This window comes from Ursus maritimus, unplaced genomic scaffold, assembly GCF_017311325.1.
Source record: "Ursus maritimus isolate PB19 unplaced genomic scaffold, ASM1731132v1 scaffold_1, whole genome shotgun sequence".
NCBI lineage: Eukaryota > Metazoa > Chordata > Mammalia > Carnivora > Ursidae > Ursus > Ursus maritimus.
Genome location: NW_024423343.1, coordinates 95219923 through 95243073, shown reverse-complemented (window position 1 = coordinate 95243073; position 23151 = coordinate 95219923). Strand labels below are relative to the sequence as shown.

The 23151-nt window shown below is 34.2% G+C and overlaps 1 protein-coding gene across 2 annotated transcripts in view; it reads right to left on the bottom strand.

Moving 5' to 3' along the window:
* Window positions 1-23151, bottom strand: part of DPP10 (dipeptidyl peptidase like 10) — a 618096-nt gene that overhangs the window by 439478 nt on the left and 155467 nt on the right. For both annotated transcript variants that reach the window (XM_040645663.1, XM_040645668.1), the window contains exon 3: window positions 11924-12019. In XM_040645663.1, the coding sequence (XP_040501597.1) occupies window positions 11924-12019 (96 nt within the window). The remainder of the gene's footprint in view (window positions 1-11923; window positions 12020-23151) is intronic.

Sequence of the window (23151 nt, the reverse complement as noted above, 5' to 3'; positions counted from 1 at the left end):
AGATATAATAAATTAAAAATAAAAATCATGACTCTTGGCTACTATTAGAAGCCCTCTCCCAAAAGCACAACTTTTATTATTACTATCATTAACAATAAATCGATGAAGGCAGATAATACACCTTCATTTTTTGCATCCCTACAGTATTATATGAAAATTACCATTTGATTTTCATCAAAAACACAGTAACAGGTAAATGTAGAAAAGAAATAGAACTAGATCTGGTAAATATACTGTTATATGTGAACACAACACATGAACACACATGAAACCAAACCACCGTTTAGATGAAATATTTCAGTTGACTCAATGCTCGTGTTTGAAATGACTTACCAGACAGAATATTAGCCATTTAATGATAAATGATATTATCTCTAGCAATTCTTCTCACTAAAGACTTTCTGAAGTGTGCCTATATGTTAATACTTGTTTATTCACTTTTTTTTAATGATTTTTTATTATATTATGTTAGTCACCATACAGTACATCCCCGGTTTCTGATGTAAAGTTCGATGATTCATTAGTTGCGAATAACACCCAGTGCACCATGCAATACGTGCCCTCCTTACTACCCATCACCGTTCTACCCCATTCCCCTACCCTTCTAGTTCTTATGTTCCATAGATGAGAGAAGTCATATGATATCTGTCTTTCTCCGCTTGACTTATTTCACTTAGCATTATCTCCTCCAGTGCCGTCCATGTTGCAGCAAATGTTGAGAACTCGTTCTTTCTGATAGCTGAGTAATATTCCATTGTATATATGGACCACAACTTCTTAATCCAGTCATCTGTTGGAGGGCATCTCGGCTCCTTCCATGATTTAGCTATTGTGGACAATGCTGCTATGAACATTGGGGTGCATATGGCCCTTCTCTTCACTACGTCTGTATCTTTGGGGTAAACACCCAGTAAATACTTGTTTATTCAATACAAAATAATGGAATAGTTGATTGTGTGCTATGTAAAGATCTCAGTGGCTCATCCAAACTGACTACATGACCAAGCTGATTAAGTAAAATTAGCCTTAGAAAGAAATGTATGTGGGCACTCACACACATACACACGCACAAAAGCAGAAAATGTGGCTCAAGGAAAACGAGGTGAATTAAAAGCTTAACATGTAAATGTAAGTTCTTATTATGGTTTGCTGCAAGACTTCTTTTTTTCATTTATAATCAATGATACAAAATGATTACATTTTCTCAAAAATCACCTAAGAATTCCAATCAAATTCAGTCAGATATGAGTCAAAGGAAATCTTCACTTATTATTAGATCTTTCCCTTAACACGCTTTTCCTTAAACTGTTGATGTGGTTTTTTTTAATTTATAAACATTATTAAATGTTAATTTAATGACAACACAAAAAATTCACATGAGACACTTCTTCTACTCCAAAGTATCCTACCCAACACTGCACATGAAGACTGGATTCCAGCCAGAGCTCATTACTGATTTTGAACTGCAAAGAATTGAAGAAAATCTCTTTGTGTCTAAATTTACTCATCTATGACACAAAACTAATGCCCACTCTGACTGCCAGGGAAGGTTTTTCAAAGAAATACAAATAAATTATATGTGGAAATATCCTAGAAAAGTAGAAAAGTAAATGTAAATTCTTATACGCTATAAACTTAGGTGAACTTCCTGTTACCAACATCTCCTATTTTAATTCTAAGGAAAATAAAAGAGCTGATAATCATTAGAGCAACCTCAAATTCTTCTGTTTCAAAATGATGATCTAATAAAAGATTAAGTCTACGAAAGTCAATTAAAGTATAACAAGTACAGTAAAATGACGGTATTAATATTATAATTATACGCCAATACTGAAGTGATCAACTCCTTTCACCATTAATTTTAAACACACCACACACACACACACACAGCACTACTGTTCATTATTCCTACATCTTATGTTAATTTCTATGACACTGCCGCAATACAGCCTTGTTCTCCCAGTGACGTCCTCTCTCTTCTATGCTCAACCGCCCTCTACATGGACACTGAACTTCATCTCTTCCAGGAAGACCATTCCAGTTATTCTAAAGTTAAACTAATTTCTTACTTCCGTTTTGCATGTTTTTTAAAAATAATAATCCAGCAATTTATCGCTGAATTTTCATATAGTTTCTAAATCCTCTAGATACCTTAACTATATTTCATTTCTTGCAACCTTGTCAGTGGTACATGTATGTATTAGTATAACTATTAACACACATAAGTGAAGACTGTATCAAATAAAGTGGAAGCAAAGAGAACAAAAACTTGTTCAAAAACCAAAATGTGCTAGTGTGTATCCTCTATCATACCTGACAGAGAAGTGTGGGATATGGAGATGTGTCTCAGATTCTGGGGAAAAAAAAGTTAATCAAACCTCTTCATATTGTGTACTGAGTATTTCTCATAAATCTCGTTATCTCTACTTTCTGCCCAATCATAGCCTTTGATGACTAATTTCACTTCTTTAAACCCTAGTTATCAGAAAAGACATAGTACACAATGGGGAAAGAACCTCAATATTCATAATTCCCTAGGACAAAGGGACCATATTTATTCATCTTTATGCTCTTGCATCTACAAGAATTGTTGGCTATGCTCCATAAGTAGGTCTTTAGTGTATAAAAGGACAGATGGACAAATTAGTGGAAAGATAGATGTCAACATCGAAGTGTCCATTAGTCTACATTTGTGTTGACAAACTCAGTCTCTGGGCCTACAAAGCCAAGACTAACAACAATTGTGTGAAATACCCTATGACTACGAGGACTACTATGTCTTTTATCACAAACCTTTCAAATGTCCACAGATGCCACTTGAAACATACAAAAACCTGTACAGGGCATATAGGTGAAACTCAGTAATGCTTGATGTTTTTCTAAGATTTTATTTATTTATTTGAGATGGATAGCAAGAGTGAGCAAGACAGCAGGAGCAGGGGAGCAGAGGGAGAGGGAGAAGCAGGCTCCCAGCTGAGCAGGAAGCCTGATGCGGGGCTCAATCCCAGGACCCTGGGATCATAACCCAAGCTGAAGTCAGATGCTTAACTGAGTGAGCCAACCACATACCCCGGCAATGCTTGATGATGAACTTTAAACATAACTATTTCATCCCAATTAGACCTTTTTCCCCTTCTTTTATGAATCCAAATATAGTTCTCTTAATCTAAAGTCTGGTTTCTATTTCCAACTCCCTTTAAGTTCTCTAAAATAATCCTTGTATTTCTAAAACATAGAAATATTGTCTTACTGAATTTACTTTTACCCTGAAATATTAACACTGCTTTCTATGAGTAAATCCTTTTCCCTATTCTTTCTCAGTGTTTTCTATAAATTATGTCATTTTAAGACAAGCTGGAATCTTAAAAATATTTCCTTAAAAAAAACTATTTAGATTTAAATTCCGAACAAAAATCTGAATACTTGTAGTTAGTATATAAGGTTGCCATAGTATGATTTTTTTATAGCAAATATTTTGGTTTTACTTTTGACTTCAAGTGCTTTAATGTAGGGTAATTTAAACTTGGGTTAAAAGCACAGTATGACATATAAACATATAGTGATAAAGAAAATATTCTGGTAATTTAGAGATAAGAAAATACATTTTAATGGTATACTTTTCTAAGTGCTTCTTTAATTTTGGTAGGAAATGATCTACTTTGATAGTAATGTATTTTGACATATGTTACTCTAAAAGGATAACAATTATATTTTAACCTAATTTTTCAATTATCTGACCTATGAATCAGAAACTAGGGATGTCACAATTTTAATAGCCCTTTATATGTTTTTATTACCAAGTGAAAGAAAGAACATTGGTAAAATACAGGGAATATTTTGTCCCAGTCTCTTGGGGAATAGGGGGTAAAACTGCTATGATAAGAACCTATACCCCTAAGATAGTCCAGGTCAGATTCTGCTTGACTGAAATCATATGTGCAATCTAAAGAAAAAAACAAAAAAAAAAAAAAACAAAAACCCCAAAAGAAAAGCAGAATCAGACTGGTAAATACAGAGAACTGACGGTTGCCAGAAAGGAGGGGGCGTGAGGGGAAAAAGGGTGAAGAGGAGTGGGAGACACAGGCTTCCAGTTATAGAAAGAATAAGACACAGGAACAAAAGGCGCAGCATTAAGAATATGTCATTGATATTGCAATAGCATTGTATGGTGACAGATGGCAGCTGCACTTGTGTGAGGACAGCATAACGTATGGACTGGTCAAATCACCATGTTGCACACCTGAAACTCATACAGCATTGAGTGTCAACTATAATCAAATAAAAAATGAAAAACAAAAAAGACAATCCAGTCCTGCTCTGAGAACATTCCTCTTCTCCCAGGCTTAGTAACAACCCTATGCTTCTCTCTGTACTTCTCCTTCTCACGTTAGTCTTGGGGCAAAAGAAGCATCTTTCATCCCAGCGTTGCAGGGCTGGGGGGCTCTTTTCAGGTCTACCATAGATAAGATGGTATTCCTAGTGTCCTCCTTCACATCATTAAGGGCTCCACACTCCCCAGCCCCTGTCAGACATCCTTGACACTCATCATTTTGGGTCATGTCTCTAACTTGTTTTCTTAAATGTTTTTAAAGATTTTATTTATTTAGTTGAGAGAGAGAGCGCGCACCAGTGAGAGGGAGAGAGAGAGAGAGAATCTGAAGCAGGACTCAATCCTACAATCATGAGATCATGACCTGAGCCGAAACCAAGAGTCAGAGGCTTAACCCACTAAGCCACCCAGGCACCCCCTAACTCGTTTTCAAATAATAAATAAGTACCCAAAACCGTGATGAATTAAGTATTTAGTGAGCAGAAAGTATTTACATTTTAATAAGAATTTCAGTAATTCTTCACATGTGACAGAAGTAACAACATAGTTGCTGCATATTTGGAAAATACAGACAAAAAAGGAGAAAAAATTAAAAACAGTAACTCATAATCACTCCGTCAGAAAGTTACTTAATATGTTAGCATATTTAATTCTGATATCATGTTCTTTGCACCCACATATGTGTACATGCTTGTAATGTAACTGTGAATGTACAGTGTGTGTAATTCTATAAGACTGCAATTCTATATCCAACAATTTTCACTTAACATTTTATTCTCAGGTGTCCTAATATCACCAGTTTTTTCACAAGATCAGTTTTAATAGCTGTATTATATTCCATTAAATAGATGGAAAACTAGATGAAGGTAAGTTATCTAACCATACACCTAGTTTTGCACGTGTACTTTATGATATTTTGTCCTTATATGTCATATTGTAATAAAAATATAAATTATCCCCCCGAACCTCATGGTCATGAGTTCAATTCTAGCATTTTGATTATCACCCTGATTGATGGTTATGTTGTGCTTTTTTTTTTTTTTTTTTAGAAAATAAAAAATAAGACAAAAGAGTTAACATTCTGTTGGAGAGGGCTGGGAGTGAGAATGCTGTAAGCATTGTAACTAGCTCCCTATGCACAAAAAAAATACAAAAGCTTCTGCAACACAGTGAATGGATAGACAAAAATTCTAGCTGATAAAATAGTGCCAAACGAAAAATAACAAACAAGATTCATTTGTTTGATTCCCCCAATTTTGAGTTTTCTTATTATTGTAACTATTATTGATATTGTTTCCATAATTTGCTTTATTTTCCATGAAGAATACAACAATGGCTTTTCACGTTCTGTGGAATATCCCAGATACCATTCATTGGGGTAAGAGGGGGCATTTACAAAGAAATATCGGGGGCTTTTACAAAGGTGTCTACAGCATCTCTAGAAGTGGTTATCAAGATTCTGACCATTTGAAGATCTATAAGGCTTCAGACCTTCCTTTTTTACTTACATATTTTCTTATCTTTTTCATTTTGCCTTTACCTTTGTTATCTTTGCTTTTTATATAGTTTGCTTATTTAATTTTTCCTGTGCTTCTACACATAGGAACTATTACCCCCAGTTTAAATGAAAACAAAGTAAAACAAAATACAAACATTAGTAGGCTTTTAAAAATTGTTGAGAGACCCTGGTTTGTTTCATTTTAGTGACTTCCGTGTATCAATATGTCATTTTGTCACATACCATTTAAAAGATAACAGGTTTACATATCTGGTTCTAGATATCACCTTGGGAGATGGGCTGAACTGGTCCCAAAATTAAATTCAATAAAATCATGATTAAATCCAGAGTCTCGGACATCATCGCTCATCACAACCAGCCATTTAAAAAAAAAAAAAATGTGCAACAGCTCACATGCTAGATGGACACTGGGAAGGGCAGGCTTGTATAGATCAGAGAAAAATCTATGCATATCATGAGAAAAGGAACAGAAATGAATCCTCTACTGTTTGTGGATCAAGGGATCCACACATATAGATCAAGGAAAATAGAGTGAAGTATCCCATTATGCTAATTAAGCTACTTATTGAGTATGACATGAGTCCAGGCAGGGTGCTAACTGCTGGGGTGACTCAAACATGAATGTGACACGGGTTCCACTCTTCAGGGCTTTCTGTCTCTCAGATCTGATGTTGGCAAACTACAGCCAGCTGGCAAAGTACTGGTCACTGGTCCACAATGGGACAAGCTTAATTGAGAGTACACATTTAGAAACTCTGGTAGCAATTCCACCCACATCACTGTAAGTTCAAATGCACAAGCGGACTTATCTCACTGAGCAGGTGAACTAGTGGGTGAGCCAGTGACAAACTAGCTACACACAATAGATCTCATTACGAGACGCTATAATTTAACATTAGATTGTCTATTATAACCCAGATGTATTTAAAATCCAAAATCTCCTTTTTTATCAAAAGATAATTTAAATGATCTATACTTTGCAGGATAAATTTTAAAACTGGCTAGTGGTAAAGAGTCAAAGTTATCAAGTTATCTCATGATTCATTTTGAGTAAAAGCTCAAAACTGCTTTAAAGTCTTCTGTTTTCCATTATGATCACCCTCATTTTGGAGACTGATTTCTCTTCTACTATGAATATTATTAAAACAGAAAATAGAAATAATTGAAATAAAGTTTATCCTCGGTGAGTAGTGCTGTCATCAGTCTAACCTAGATTATTTAACTTAACAAGAAGGAACCAAGCTAATTTATTACATTAAAACTTTAAATAGTGATATGCCGGTGACTCCTCAAAATATGAGAATAGGCATTCAGTGTGAATGATTACTCCCAATATTTGTTTAATTCTGATTTTGGAATAACAAAAAGTTAGCGGTATGTTAGTAATACTCTATTAATTACCGGTATACAGTCTCCCAAACAAAGTAATATTTGAAATTCTTCCTTTAGTTCCAATATTACGTTTGTACTTAGTATATTTTTGAAATAAAATTTTAGAACTCTTGATTGCAGTAAAATGAAATTCGGGGTTGTATCTGAATATCTAGTTATTCTTTTTTTTCAGTTATTTACTTTTATTGTATTTTTTCGAGTATTGATTCATGCCAAAATGAAAATAACACGGAACAGCATGGATTTGAACTATGTGGGTCCTTATTTATATGAAGATTTTTTGATACGCTACAGTACTGTAAGTGTATTTTCTCTTCCTTACAATTTTCTTAACATTTTCTCTCTAGTTTATTTTTCCCCTATTCTCATTATTTATTTTTAATTTTTAATGTAAGTTTTTATTTTAATCCCAGATTGGGAACATACAATGTAATATTAGCTTCAGGTGTACAGTACAGTAATTCAACAGCTCCATATACCACCCTGCGCTCATCATGACAAGTGCAGTCCTTAATCCCCATCACCTGTTGAAACCATCCCCTAATCCCCTCCCCTCTGATAACCATCAGTTTGTTCTCTACAGTTGAGTCCATTTCTTGTCTTGTCTCTCTCTCCCTTTCTTAATTTTTCCCTTTGCTTGTTTATTGTGGTTCTTAAATTCTAGATCATTTTATAAGAGTACAGTGTGTAATAGGTATAATACATGAAATATGTATCAATCAACTGTTTATGTTATCAGAAAGGCTTCCAGTCAACAGAAGGCTACTAGTAGATAAGTTTCTGGGGAGTCACAAGTTATAAGCGAAATTTCAAGTGTGCAAGGTGGTTCGAGCCCCTAACCCTGTGCTGTTCAAGGGTCAAAGGTAAAAACAAATGAATAACATTTAAAAATAGTGATCTTTCACAATAGTTTTAGAAGCACTGTCTTAGAAGAGGTGAGGTATGTTATAATTATAACGGAGGTGTAAATTTCTCTATGGGAGAGTCAAACCTTAGAGTGTAGAGGAAAGAAAATGATCCTCCCAGCTGACGAGACAAACAGTCACTGGCTTTGCTCCTGGGCATCAGGTTTCAAATGGGATAAAATCTGGGCTTTCCTATTGGGGGAAGGGATTCCAGAGGGAGAAAATAGTGTGGGCAAAGGCACAGAGTCAAGGAAGTTTTGAGCTTACGAAGAACATCAAGAAGTTCAATGTGCCTAAAATACAGTATAGAGCTGACTACTAGGAAAGAGGCTGAGTTTACTTCTGAGAGGCTTGCTACAAAGGGAAGACTGAAATTTACTCCAATGGCAAAGGGGTTCCTCTGATGTTTTTTGAAAAGTGCATTAACAGTTTTCAGCTGGGCCTTATAAAGTTGTATTTGTCAGGAGACTGATGGAGGGATTGGATGGAGACCTATGTGACTAAAAAAAAAGGGGAGGGCAATACTTTTCCTAATTAGTTATAAAAATCACTCAACATACACTTTATTAAAGAAAATTATGTAAAAAAAATGTAACGGCAAAAAGAAAAAAAAAAAAGGAGGCCAAAATCCAGACATCTGGACAATCACTGGTAAACAATACAAATAATGGGATATCACAGGCCATCCACACTATTTTGAAGACCTCTTTGTTCACATTTTATATCATCAACATATCAATAAATATGCTTATATATCTTTCTTTTCGTGACCATGTTAACTTAACAGTACATGGATATACCTAGGAAGAGGACACTCCTGCAATACTAAGGATGAAAAGATTCATAGCAATGAAATCTACAATGAGATTATTAAAGAGGCTGGCACGTGTGTTGGAGACTGGGAATAGCATCTCAAAGTTGAACAATGAAAGAGGGTAAGTTTTGTACTTAAATATAGTGGGTAAATCAGTGTCCATCTCTTACCAGCTGTGTTTTGGATACATTTTTCTGCTGAAGTCTCCGTTTTCTGGGGTTAATAATTTTAACTTTACATACTAGTCATGAAATATGGATAGAAAGCGTCTAGCACAAAACCCAACACAGAAGGCCCTCAATTAATGTTAGGTCTTTCTTTGATGATTGATTGATCATCGAATGTATGTGGGGAGATGAATAATGTTACCGAAGATGGATTTCCAGGTTTCAAGGTGACATAACTAGGAAGAAGATGCTATAAAAATGGAGATTTCAAGGATATGAGCAGATCTGCGGGAAGGCAGTTGTTAAGCTAACCATGAACGTGAGCACCCATCCAAGGCTGCGATGACATTCACAGAGAGATTAGTTGAGAAACAGCATAATGAACGACATTGCCGCACTACATCCTAGACTTGCCAGGGCCAGCTCGACTCCCTCCTTCTCCTTGACCGGTAATGCATTAAGTGTTCCTAGGAGACCTCCAAGAATTAAACAAAGCTTCCAAACGAGCTCAGCTTTGACTTCTTCGAGCCACTTATATACTAAGACGACCTAAGTGAGACATCTCATAAAGAAAAAGATGACATTTCACCCATAGATATAATCTGTGATAATGAGGCCAAGATTACACATTTTATCCATATAGTTCCCACTGTATTTTCTGGCTATGTGAGGAATATGTAAATAGGCCGTGTCTAGTGATTGCCAAAAAGGAGATCTGAGTTGGATAAGAGAAATGAATAAGCACAGATCTATTCCTCTACTCGAAAAGCAACCCAGTGCACACAATCTACTGACAGGGAGTCAATTTCTTCAGTGGTATTTGTAAGGACTGCCTGCATCTGAAAGCTTAAATTCTGTTTAACCCTGTTTAAAAGATTCTTATGTCAAATTATTTTATAAATATTTTAGGTCTTAGGTTTTACATAGAGTATAATGATAACACTGCAGCTCTGTCCAAGGATATTTTCTCAAGATCAGGAAAAGAAATGACAAAAAAAACTGATGAAAATGATTAACTGCAAATATATTATTCTGGTACCGTGTAAAGGGTTAAAGTAGAATGTGTGTCCTAGATATTGAAATGTGGTTTAATTTAGCAAGCAGTTCACCGTGAGTATATGTCCAGGCTTTTGGCACTTCAATATCGAAGTGTCAGTTATACACAGGAGTAAATGCCTCTTTAAATAGTCCAAGCTCGCCTGAGAAGGGAGATGAAGCCCATGGGTTTTTTTTCTTGCTTTCCAAAGTCAAAGACTACACAAATTTCTATAGTTTGGCCAAAATCATGGTAAATAAAACAGAATGTTCCTGAGCAGTTCGAATCTAATGACTCCCGATTTTTCCCACAATTTTTATGTCACCTCCTCTAATAGAAAGCAGAAATGTTAGCAAGTACAAAGATGATTTTAAAATTAAAAACAGTGGAAAGATTTGTGAGAGATCCATGCAATGTCTGGTAATGATATACCTCTTTATTGGCCTTCCTGAGTCATAGCGCTCATCTGAACTAAATGCAGGGTACATCTAAAGTAGTGAGCAAAGCAACAGTATGGCAAATACCAAATTTATGAACAATTCAAAATAAAAATTTATAAAGAAATTAATAAAATGCTATCTTGTTTTTTTGTGTCTATAATACCATCACCATGATATACACTCATCTTCCAAACAATTTTAACTGAAACTTGAGTTTATCTAAAAATAACACTGGACTTCAATTAAACACATTCATTCATTTATTCAAATCTTGAGTGCCTGCTGATCTCCAGGAACTCTATCAGTGCTAGGTAAACAAGTATGATTTGGCCTCTGCCCTCACAAACTAAGTTACATTCTTTTTATAGCTTCCACAAATTATCATTTAATTTGCAGACATAAATGCACTTAATTAGAATATTAGAGAAGAAAAAATGGACTGTATGCGAGATGATCTTTATTAGATAAAAAGGCAAAGCTCTTTTTTATCTGTCATACAAATAATCTACTCCATGCCTGACAAACAAGCAAAGTTATTATGTCTAAATAAAGTGAAGGGCAAATATTAACAGCTATCTAACCAGTGATTAGTATGGTCACGCAAACTGGAATAGTCAAGGAATTGAAACATGACTTCCTTTTTACCAACACATCTCTTAGCTATCTAGTAACTTTTCCTATTACCTTTTATTAAGACAAACCAAAGCCCATCGAGCCATTCAGTGGTTTTTATTTTATGGTTGTTTCCTTTTTAATCTAAATGTTTTTAAACTTTTGATAATAATAAAATCAGAAATAACCTAGGGAAATTGAGGAAGTGTTTTCCTGGAAAAGGACAAAGTGCAGTGTATTTCCATGCCGTATCCAAGTATTTCAACTTTGCAAAGATTCTTCCTAGTTTGTAGCGCTTAAGCTTAAAAAGAAAAGCCACAAAGAGAGAAAAGAAAACTAATCTGATTGCCAAATTTGAAGCAATTACCTATGTAGGCTCCCCAAATCTAGACTTCCACACCAAGTAGATTATCCAGAGAAGTGTTAAGATTTAACACATGCTTAAAGCCACAGAACTAGTGATTGTGAAGAACAGCAGAGATAGAACAGTCAGTCTAATACTTGGAGAATAATTTGATTGATGACCTATTTCAGGAATTGGTTTTCTTGCACAAGAGCCAAGGTATTATTTTCTGATTAAGTAGTATATTGGTATATGTAACCGTTGAAGCATAATGTCAATTAAAGTACTAAACTACCATTATTTACTTTAATTTTGATGACATGGAATGCAAAATAAATACAGCACATACAAATGCGGGCACGTACCGTTGATCCACCGGGCTCCTGGGTCATGAAGCACAAAGTCTCTCCTGAAGAGGTCTTCTAAAGACAATCTAGTTTCTGATGAATTTGTGAGTTCATCTAAAATAAAACAAATATTAGGTTAGACACTTATCTCATGTTAGTTTTTAAAACTAGTGAACTATAAAATCTGGAATATGTTGGTTCAAAGATGTTAACTAGAGGACAATATAAAACAGTTATCTTCCTATGGCCTTTGGCATTTGAAGCTTTTTGTTTCATGAACTTTTTCAATATATTAAGTTATTTTAAATATTATAATTATCTTCATCTAGCACAAATTTAATAGATAACCTTTGTTATGTGGTGATACATCATATAAAAGCAGTTAAGAGTTTCTGCTCTACATTGTGCCCACACGTTTTTCAGGTTTTAACCGTAACCTAGCCCATTACTTTTCAAAACAACTTTGACATATTCTCCTAATGCTAAACTTGTATTTTAGTTGTAAACACCAAGATGAGAGAGTTGAGGGTCTTGATATAGATGATAAAGAAAACCTCCCAACTCAGAGGGAAGTTCACCAAACACACAGAATGAATACCAAGTTCCACCAAACAAATACTGAAGAGATTTAGGAGTTCAATATAAAAATTCAAATAATACAATTCCAGAATATTAATGAAAAGCACACATTTATGTAAGCCCCTGACATAAAACTAGTTGCACTCTTTTTTATAGTTCAAGAATCTATGAAATGGAAGGATAATATGGTTGAACTACCAGAATCAGGCATAACAAACATGCTTTTGATGCAAGAGGCTATAGAAAGTTAGCAGTATTTCATTTTCTTTTCGATAGCATTTTTTATTTACTGTGTAAAATCATCTTTGTTACCTTCCAGCTGTGACCTTCACTCTGGTTGAAAATAAAATGTCAGAGATATATACTAACCTCATTAGATATTGTTTTTTTAAAGATTCAGCACTTATTGCAGTGAGAGCTTTGTTTCTTCCAGCTGAAAAGCTGGGGTAAAGAATCGATAACTTCAAATGCAATTTCCTTTCACATGAATCAACCACATCTTTACCCATGAAATAATTGCTAAAAAACAACTGAAAAAAAATATTACTAATGGTGATAGAATTGTACAATCCCAAGGCTAGTGCAGGACATTGTGATCATATATGGATTCTCAGAACAAAATGCTTCATTCGATAGCCCAACACATCAAAATTGGAACTTTCGTTACTCATTCAGCATATACTGGACCTTACATTTCCAAAATTTTAAATGAAGTATTGTAAGTTACTGGAGACATATCTAGCATCTGTCCTGAGGGATTCACACTTGCAAAGCAAGAAAGAATATGCTAAATGTCAGAATGAGGATACAGAGTACTGCGCAAGTTCAAAGAAAGGAAGGGAAAAGTCTTGCAAAAAGCATCAGAGAAGGCCTAAGTTCTAAATAAAATGGCCAACTCTCATCCATTGCTGGAGAGAATGCAGTGTTTAAGCCACTTTGGAAGACAGTTAAGTGCTATCTCACAAAACTAAATATGCAATCCAGCATTTGTGCTTTGTGGTATTTACCCAAATGAGTTGAAAACCTATATCCACACAAACCTCTGGGTATGAACTTTTATAGCAGCTTTATTCATAATTGCCCAGACTTGGAAGGAACCAAGATGTCCCTCAGGAGGTGAATCAATAAACAAACTGTGATATACCCAGATGACAGAATATTATAAAGTGATAAAAAAAATAAGCCATCAACTATGAAAACATATGGAGGAAACTCAAATGCCTACAACTAGGTAAAAGAAGACAATTCAAAAATACTATACACTGTATGATTCCAACTATGTAATATTCTGAAAAAGACAAACTAGGGAGACACTAAAAACACCAGTGTTTGCCAGGGGTTGTGGGGTAGGGAAGAAAAAACAGGTGGAACACAGAGGATTTCAAAAGCAGTAAAACTACGCTGTATGATCTATAATGGTGGATACGAGTCATGATACATTTGTCTAAATCAGGGCGCCTGGGTGGCTCAGGAGGTTAAGCACCTGACTCTCGATTTTGGCTCAGGTCGTGATCTCAGGGTTGTGAGATTGAGCCCTGCATTGGGCTCCAAGCCTAGCACAGAGTCTGTCTGAGCTTCTCTCTTTCTCTTTCTCCCTCTGCTCTTCCCCCAGCTCTCCTTCTCTCTCTCAAATAAATAAAATCTTAAAAATCTTAAAGAAAGAAAAAAATAAATATATATATATTTTTTTTTTCCTTACAAATAATTTTTTTCCTTAGGTAAATTCCACATATTTTGTCTACTGTATCTTTAATGATACAGATTTTGCACATGTTTTATTACTACATGTTTTACAATGCAGATACAGATATAGATGTTAATGTAAGAAATATCTTATAAGGCAAGGACATCATTCCAAATAATCTTATTTTCAAATAATATTTCAAACAATATATCAACAATTCTCAAACTTATCGTCCTTTATATGGGATTTAGAATCATATTTCAACCTACCAAATGGAGAATCTTATTAAAATTGCACCACATATGCAGAGTAAATTGGAAAACTTTCACCATTTTGTAATATTAAAGCTTTTCACTCAGAACTACTTATACCACTCACATTTTATGTACATTTATAATATTGCATCTTCTATTTTTCATATAGATCCTTTACTTTTCCTACTAGATTTAGTCCTAATTATATATAGTTTATTATTACCATGAACAGAATATTTCTCATTCTTACTTCAATATTCTATATTACAGATATATATATATGTATATATATATATATATATATATATATAATTTTAAGGTATTTGCAGATTCACATGAAGTTATAAGAAATAATAAAGAAAATCCTTTCACCCAGTTTCTCTCCAATACATGCAACATCTTGCATAATCAATATCACAAAAGAAATTGATATTTATACAGAGTTATTCAGATTTCAATTCTACATGTACTCATTTGTGTATGTGTGTGTGGGTATTTTTGGTTCTATGTAATTTTATCATATATGACGAGCACCAGTCACGATACAGAATAGCTCTATCACCAGCATAGAACTGCAGTTTTATTACCATAGCCTCCCTCTGCAGCCATTGGCAAACACTAACCTATTTTCCATCTCTGTAATTTTGTTATTTCAAGAATACTATGTAAAAAGGGTAGTACAACACGCAACCTTCAGAAATGGGCTTTTTTCATTCAACATCATTCCCTCAAGATCCATATAAGTTGTTGAGGCTATCAACACTCTGTTCCTTTTGATTGCTGAGTAATAATCCAGGGCATGAATATACCACAGTTTGCTGAACCTTTTATTTGTTGAAGTGCATCTGGGTTGTCCTTTGTAGTTTTGAGTTATTACGACTATGACTTCTACAAGCAATTTTTCACAGGTTTTGTATGAACATAAATTGTCCTTTGGGATAAATGCCAAAGTGTGCAATTGCCGAGTCACATGGTAAGCATATGTTTAGTTTTGCAAGAAAATGTCATAGGTTTATCTGGAGTAGTTATATCATTTTGCATTTTCAACAGCAATATATAAATGATCCAAGTTCTCTGCATTCTTCCTACAATTTGTTTTTCGTGTGTATGTGTGAGCGTGTGTATGTTTTTAATTTAGCTATTCTGATATCAAAGTAATGATATCCCATTGTGGTTATAATTGGCATTTCCCTAATAACTAATGAACATCTTTTAATGTGAATATTTGTCAACAGATTTCCTTCAGTGAAATGTCTGTTCGTGCCATTTGTCCATTTCTAATTGGATTGCTTTTGTTTGTGTACTTGTTTCATGTTGAGTTATAAAGTTCTTTATTCTAGACACAAATCACTTGTCAGATATTTCAATTTCAAATATTTCTTCCAATTCTCTATCTTGTCTTTTCGTCCTCTTAAAAAGGACTTTTTTCAGAAAAAAAGCTTTCAAAATCACTGTGGTCCAGTTTATCAATTTTTCCTTTGATAAATCATGCTTTTGCTGTCAAGAAGAAGAATGTTTCACCTATTCTGAGGTCCTGAAGATTTTGTCCTATTTTTTTTTTTCTAATGGGGTCATAGTTGTATATTTTATATATAAGTCCCTGATGGCATTTTGAGTTACATTCCGTATATGATTTGAGGATCATTTGTGATTCATATTTCATTTAATTTTCTTCTACTGGATGCCCAACTGCTCCACCACCATTTGTTACAAAGCATTTATTTCATTTTAGTGAATGATTCCATTATGGTCAATGTCAAAAACAATGTTGCATAATAATGGTGGTAGTGAAACACCTGTCCTTTTTTTCCTACAATGGCAGCATCTTCAATATTTCATTATAGACTATTTTTTTTTCTAGAATTTTGGTAAAGAATCTCTATCATTTGTAGGTAATATTTTTTTTATCCCTATGTCAGAGTTTTTATTTGAAATTATTACCATATCATCACGCAGTTCCAACCTCTTTCATATAAACGTATTTTTTCCTTTACTGTATTGATATAAAAATTATATAAATGAAACTTCCTATTTCCAGCCAACTTATATGTTTATAACAAAGCGCAATTGGTCAGGTGAATTGTTAAAATTATACACTGCTAGATTAATATGCAAAATCTTTACTTAAATGTTTAGATCCATATTGATGAATGAAATGGCATGATACATTTTTTTCCATTTTGTATTATACTGTTCAGTTAACATTTTAATATTTATATTAAATATTTTTTGAACTTTTCCTGTGATCTGCAATGATTTAATTTATTTAAAAAGAAGATTTTTTCTACTAACTCCAATTGTACCTGGAATTAATTTTTAAATCAACCCACCAAAGTATTTCAAATTATTTTAATTAATCTTCCTTTTAAACAATAATCAGAGAGATACATGTGATTTAAGGATTAATTTCTTTGGTTTCAATCATTAAGGAGAGAATGAACTATATACTTCATTCTTTTTTTTTTTTCTTTCTTTTTTCCCTTTATTTCTTTCTTCATTCCTTTCTTTAAATTTGCCTTAGCAGCGAGCACTATCCCTGAGGTCTCTTGAATTTTTCAGTCCTGGAATAAAGACTTCTTCTGCCTACATATGATGAATAATTAAGCTTCTTATTTAATACCCTCCCAAGCTGGCTTTTATCCTCTCTTTCTCTTCAAATCTCATCAGAATCTTTTGGGGTGTTCATCCTTTGCAATTAATCTTCCATTTTCCAAATGCCCTCCAAATCCTATTGGGTATTTTCATTCCACAGAGGAAAGTGAGGCCCAGGAAGGTTAAATGTGACAAAGGTTACATGGTTAGTAAGAGGCAGGAGTGAAACTGGAACCTGATTTATTAAGCTCCAATGTCTCTCAATTCAGTTTTCTCTCTTCATCCTCTTTCAGACTATATCAGTTAGATCTTTTTAAAAAAGACAATATACAGTTTTATAAATGTTATTTTAAGAATATTCTTACCGTCTTTTAGCCACAAGAACCCTTCCCCAAATTGAAATTCAGCCACTCAGTGTCCTCCCCGCCACCCCCCCACCCGGACCTTATTAGCATTCCCTTCTGTTTCAACTTGCTTAAGAAAATCCCATTGCCACGGTCCTTCTCTTTTCTCAAAAACAGTGATGTCACAGCTCTCACTAAGAAGTAGGGCTTTTTGTTTGTTTTCTTCAAGAAATGGCCTGTAACATGTCAGGAAAATTCCAAATTAAACCTCTGCTCACTGTTGGGTGCTATTTTGTGTCACGTCTTCAGTAGTGTTCCCTATCACACCTCATCAGCAAATATTTATAAACCACATTAGAATCTAATTTCATAGGAACTTAAATTATGTGAGAATCATCTGGAAAAATATTTTTTTAATCTGGAGATATCTTATTATTTGATACATTTTTAACAATTTTCTCTGTATTTCAACACAAAGGCCATACTTAGCAATAATCACGGACACCATTCATTCATCCCAAATTCACTCACAGTGAACACTGAGAAGGTAGGTCAGAAGGAAAGTGGTAACAGAATGAAAATGATTTTAAGAGATGACTCCCTCATGTAAAGAACCTTTCTTATAAATCTTCATAAGAGGAAATTCTGAAACACTATCTACTCCCTAATATAACTAAATATTACTTAAATTTAATATCCATCTCTCTTGGGGTGCCTGGGTGTCTCAGCTGGTTAAGCCTCCAACTCTTGGTTTGGCCTTTTTCTCCCTCTCTAAAAAATAAAATAAATAAAAATAAACAACAATTAAAAAAAAAAGAGAGAGAGAGATAGGTGTAGGTTGTACCAGGACACAGCTTGTGATTTTTTTTTTTCCTGTTCCAATCATATGTACTTTCATTCCTCAAATTTACAATATGAACTATCTAATTCTTTAACTGAGAATTAGCAAACCATTATTCATTTGCTTAGTGATAAATTAAGAAACATTAAAGAGAATTTGGAATTGTTTATCTTATCTCGAATGACATACATTTAGACACTTAGTCTGTTGTATAGTGTTTCAGCGTCCTAGTGAAAGAAAATAGTGGCGGGGAAAGGATGGAAAATAAGAAGGGAACTAATGCTTCAGCTGTTAGATCATAAAACAAAACTTTATGATATGTTGACTAGTTAGGAATGTAAGCAACAAATATTTTGAATAGGTCTGGACTTTAGCCATGACTATTATATAAGAAGGGGTGGAAGGGATGTTATCATTTCAATGAATTTTAAAAATTCACCAATGTTTAAATTGGAAATGTGCTAGAAGAGTAGCCTGCACTGATACTAAATAGGGAAAACTGGTAACAACCTGTAAGCTATATAGAGATCTAAACACTGTGGTGGGAAATGGAGGTGGTGGCACAGTGGGCGTCGGGAGAGAAGAGAAAATCACATGAACAGAAAGAGGAAATGGCTTTGTACTTCTTGTGGGAAATTCTAACTACCTGATTAGATATTTTTTATTAGTGTTATAACAGGAAATTATTTCAAATAGGATTTAAATTAAAAGAAGTATTTCTGAACCTCTGATGTCAAGAGTAAACTAGATAAAAAGTAACACAATTAGTTTCTATAGAGTCCAAGAACTGAAAGTCATAAATTAGTTTTTCTTCAGTTCAATACTAAAGAACTTTCTTTTTTCTTCTAAGATTATGCAATCAACTTATTTCAAAAGGCCATTTAAAAGCAAAATTGGATTTTTGGAAGAAAGCACACAAACACCAGTAACAGTCTATGATCTTAAGACAGACTAGAGCAGAAAAAAGAACATGGAATGAATTATTTAATGTCAGTTCTGTCACTGAATTCATGTTGCCAAAGCTGAATGTTTTAGCTAAGATTCTATATCTTGTAACTATTTAACAAATGATTACTTTGTTTCCAATTTTTTGAGTACAGTTGACATACAATGTTACATAAGTTTCAGTTGTACAACTTAGTGGTTTGGCAAGTTTATATATTATATGCTATGTTCATCACAAGTGTAGCTACCATCTGTCCCTTTACATCCCTATTACAATATCGTTGACTGTATTCCTTATGCTGTGCTTTTTATTCCTAGGACTTACTCATACCAGAACTGGAAGCCTATTTCTCCCACTCCCCTTTACCTATTTTCCCCAAACCCTAACTCTTCTATTCCCCTTTCCTCTTGTGATTTTTGTTATATTGTGCATCTTATTAGATTTTGGTGCTACTCTTCATAATTATAACTATAATCATAGGGTCCTATTTGGTTAACAAATACTTAACCTTTTATCAGCAACTATTAATTATTATAGGTTTTCAGACATGAATCTATACACATGTATACACACTCACATATATATACACACATCAGAGAGGTATCTCATATTTAATTGTAAAATAACTAAAGATATGTGACCCAGTACCTTATTAGTGAAGAATGAGTATTGAGAGGTGGATTTTTTTATAAAGATTTCATTGATTGATTGATTGATTGATTTAGAGAGAACATAAGTGGGTGGAGGGGTAGAAGAAGAGAGAGAATTTCAAGCAGACTCCAACCGGCTCTCATGACCCTGAGATGAAATCAAGAGTTGGATGCTTAACTAACTAAGCCACCCAGGTGCTCCTCCCCTTCTTTCTCTTTTAAACAAATGAGCAAACATATGGAAATCATTAGGTAAAATATTCAGTTTACTTAAAGTTAGTCATTCTCATTATTATGATTAAAACACTAAAATGTATAAGTCAATATGAAGCAGCTTTAAATTTTTCAATTTCAGAACCACAAAGAAATGGTTTTTCTTTTTTTGTTTTTCTTTTGGAATATCCTTGTCTTTCACTGTTGTTTCCTTATGCCAAAATGTTTCAAAATGTATGTTCTCAGGGGCGCCTGGTGGCTTAGTCGTTAAGCGTCCACCTTCGGCTCAGGGTGCGATCCCAGCGTTCTGGGATCCAGCCCCGCATTAGGCTCCTCCGCTATGAGCCTGCTTCTTCCTCTCCCACTCCCCCTGCTTGTGTTCCCTCTCTCGCTGGCTGTGTCTCTCTCTGTCAAATAAATAAATAAAATCTTTAAAAAAAAAACCCAGAAAAACAAAATGTATGTTCTCAGATTTACTGTACCAGAAACGCAGTATTGAGTTTCTTCTTCTAATTAATGGAAAGAAAAAAAAAAAGGTGAAATGTAAAATTCACTCAAAAGTCTCTTTTTTGGAAGAAGGACATCTGACTATGTTGAATCCATAAGGTCAACAATATGAATCACACAAATAATGAATTATTATTCTTTTCAATGAAGGAAACTTCAAGCAGCTTGTCACTTAGTATTGTTGTGAACATCAATTCAGTCATTCAAGCAGAAGCACAAAAAGAATTAGTGCATCACATAACATCTGTTTTATAGTCTCAGAAAACTACCTTTGTTCTTTCTGGCATGTCAGATATTTACTTTTGTATCTCTTTCTTTTGCCTTTTCTTACTCTAATATCTTGTGGCAAAGCTACGTTTATTGAACAAAGAGGCCAGTCAATTCCTCATCAATTCTACCCACTAGAATGACTTTTGATTCAGATTAGCTCGATATTTTATAGTCTACTAATATATACCCTTCTAATACAATTTATTCCCTAAATTAGATTATCTTCCACTGAACATTTGTTCCTTCTTGAGTATATTTCTAGCACGTGGCTTTCATATCAAAAGCCATATTATAATTATAAAAAGGCATATTAAAAATCAGCTATGTGAAAAGTTACCAAGCTATGACCAAAGCTGTGAATTTAATCGAACAGGAAGCTGGCAAATAAGGTATTCTATATTTATTTATGTGTCTCCTTCTTCCTCTTCCCCACCCTGTCCCCTTTCCACAATACATGGGGAGGATTTTTAGGAATTTTACATTGATTATGAAATAATGAAATGTGGATAACAAGAAGTTTGCCTCCTATGATGCTTTCATCTTCTCTAAGGTTCCCAACACATAGTTATCGACCTTATTCTTCCATTCTCTATTCTCAAAAAAAAACAAGCAACAATGCTGAAATAGCAGTCATCAGAGCTAGGAGGTCATATGGTAATTCTAGTTCAACCCTTAACTAGCATCTATGTCCATGACACTATCACTAGTCTATTTAAATAGCAGTTTCCTCTTTGCAGAGAGAAAAGTTTGGACCAAATTACACCACTGCCAGCTATATTCTAGAAACTTCTATTAGCTCTCTCAGGAAAAGACTGGAGGGGGAAGGACAGGGGTTATGTGGTCAGAACTCCACAATCAGAACAGCTCTGCTTTAGCATATTTTTGACCTCTTCATACAGAATTTTATTGGAAATACCATGCATGCGCGCAGGCACGCGCGCGTACACACACACACACACACACACACACACAATGGCCTATGCAGTAGCTTGCATCTCTAAGGTCCCCTAGTTTCTGTTATATTTTATACAACTCCCCCTTGTTTTCAGCAGACTCAAAGTGTTCATCAAAGAAAATGTACTTTCAGGTTCTGAAGGACTTATTAAATTCTACCTCAAACTTGTCATCTCTTGAATAAATAAATCAAGAGCTTTAGGATTTACTCATAGGTTTAATTAGTCAAATTAGTCAATTATTCAAAATGCTAATCATTCTCAAACCTCTTTTTGAGAACTTTTTCAAATTAACATCTCCTGAATTTGAGTAGAAAAGCTAAATGTGAGAAATATACTTGCACAAAGGCTTTTCACATTGAGAGGAAATTATGCAATGATGCAGACACACACACGCACACTCTGGAATAATGTCTTTTTTTCTTATTTTTTTTTTTTAACCTTAAAGTGCTATGGTTCTACTTTGAGCCCTTGAGCTCTTCTATACCCATGTTCTTCCCTCAGGTACACTGCTTGTTTCAATTACATTACCATTAGCAAATTTTTATTTCTTATCTTTATTACCCTATAGCCCAAGTTTGCATAGTTTGTGAACAACTTACGAAAAAGGGTCCTACACTCAAAAGTATATTCACAGTAATAGTACAGCATTATCTTCCTTTTATGCTTGGGTGGAAATTTTCACCCTTGGCACAAAACCAGTGGTGGATGAAATTCTGAACACTTCATTGTGAGCCAACACTCTTACTTCCACATGCACGCAAAAAAACCCACAATTTCACTTAAGAATTTTCTTGATACAGTTATAAACTCTGATAATTGTATTAAATATCAATACTTAAATCTTTTTAATATCTGCGTGGTAAATCTGAAGTACACAAAAACAAAATCAAAACCACTTCCATGGTATGCCAACATGATAGTTGTCTCAAGGAAAAACACCCTGGCAGCTGGTTGAGTTATGAACTGAACTAACCACTTTTTTTCATGTAACACCATATTTAGAAGCAGGAATGAATAATGAACAATGACTTCAGATTTAAGTTTAGGTTTTGTTCAGTATCTGAAAGTAGAGTGTTCCTATGAAACATTTTGTAAGCTGAAATGCATAAAACAAAAGTATCCCCTGCCTTCTGAGAGTTCATGTTATATCATATCCGTTTTTATGAAAGTCTTACATCAGTACTTATTTTGGTTAACCAAAAGAAATCCAAAGAGGATCTTCAGTTTTATTAATTAAAAAAAAAAAAGCCTTATTATACTCATAGATCTTTCACAAAAACAAAGTAGCCTCATGCAATTTTCAGAAAACAAAGGGTAACTGTGTTGGCAAATGCTTTCCTTCAAAATGAATGAAATGAGCCTCTCATGTAAAACACACATGTGCATACACACACACACACACACACACAC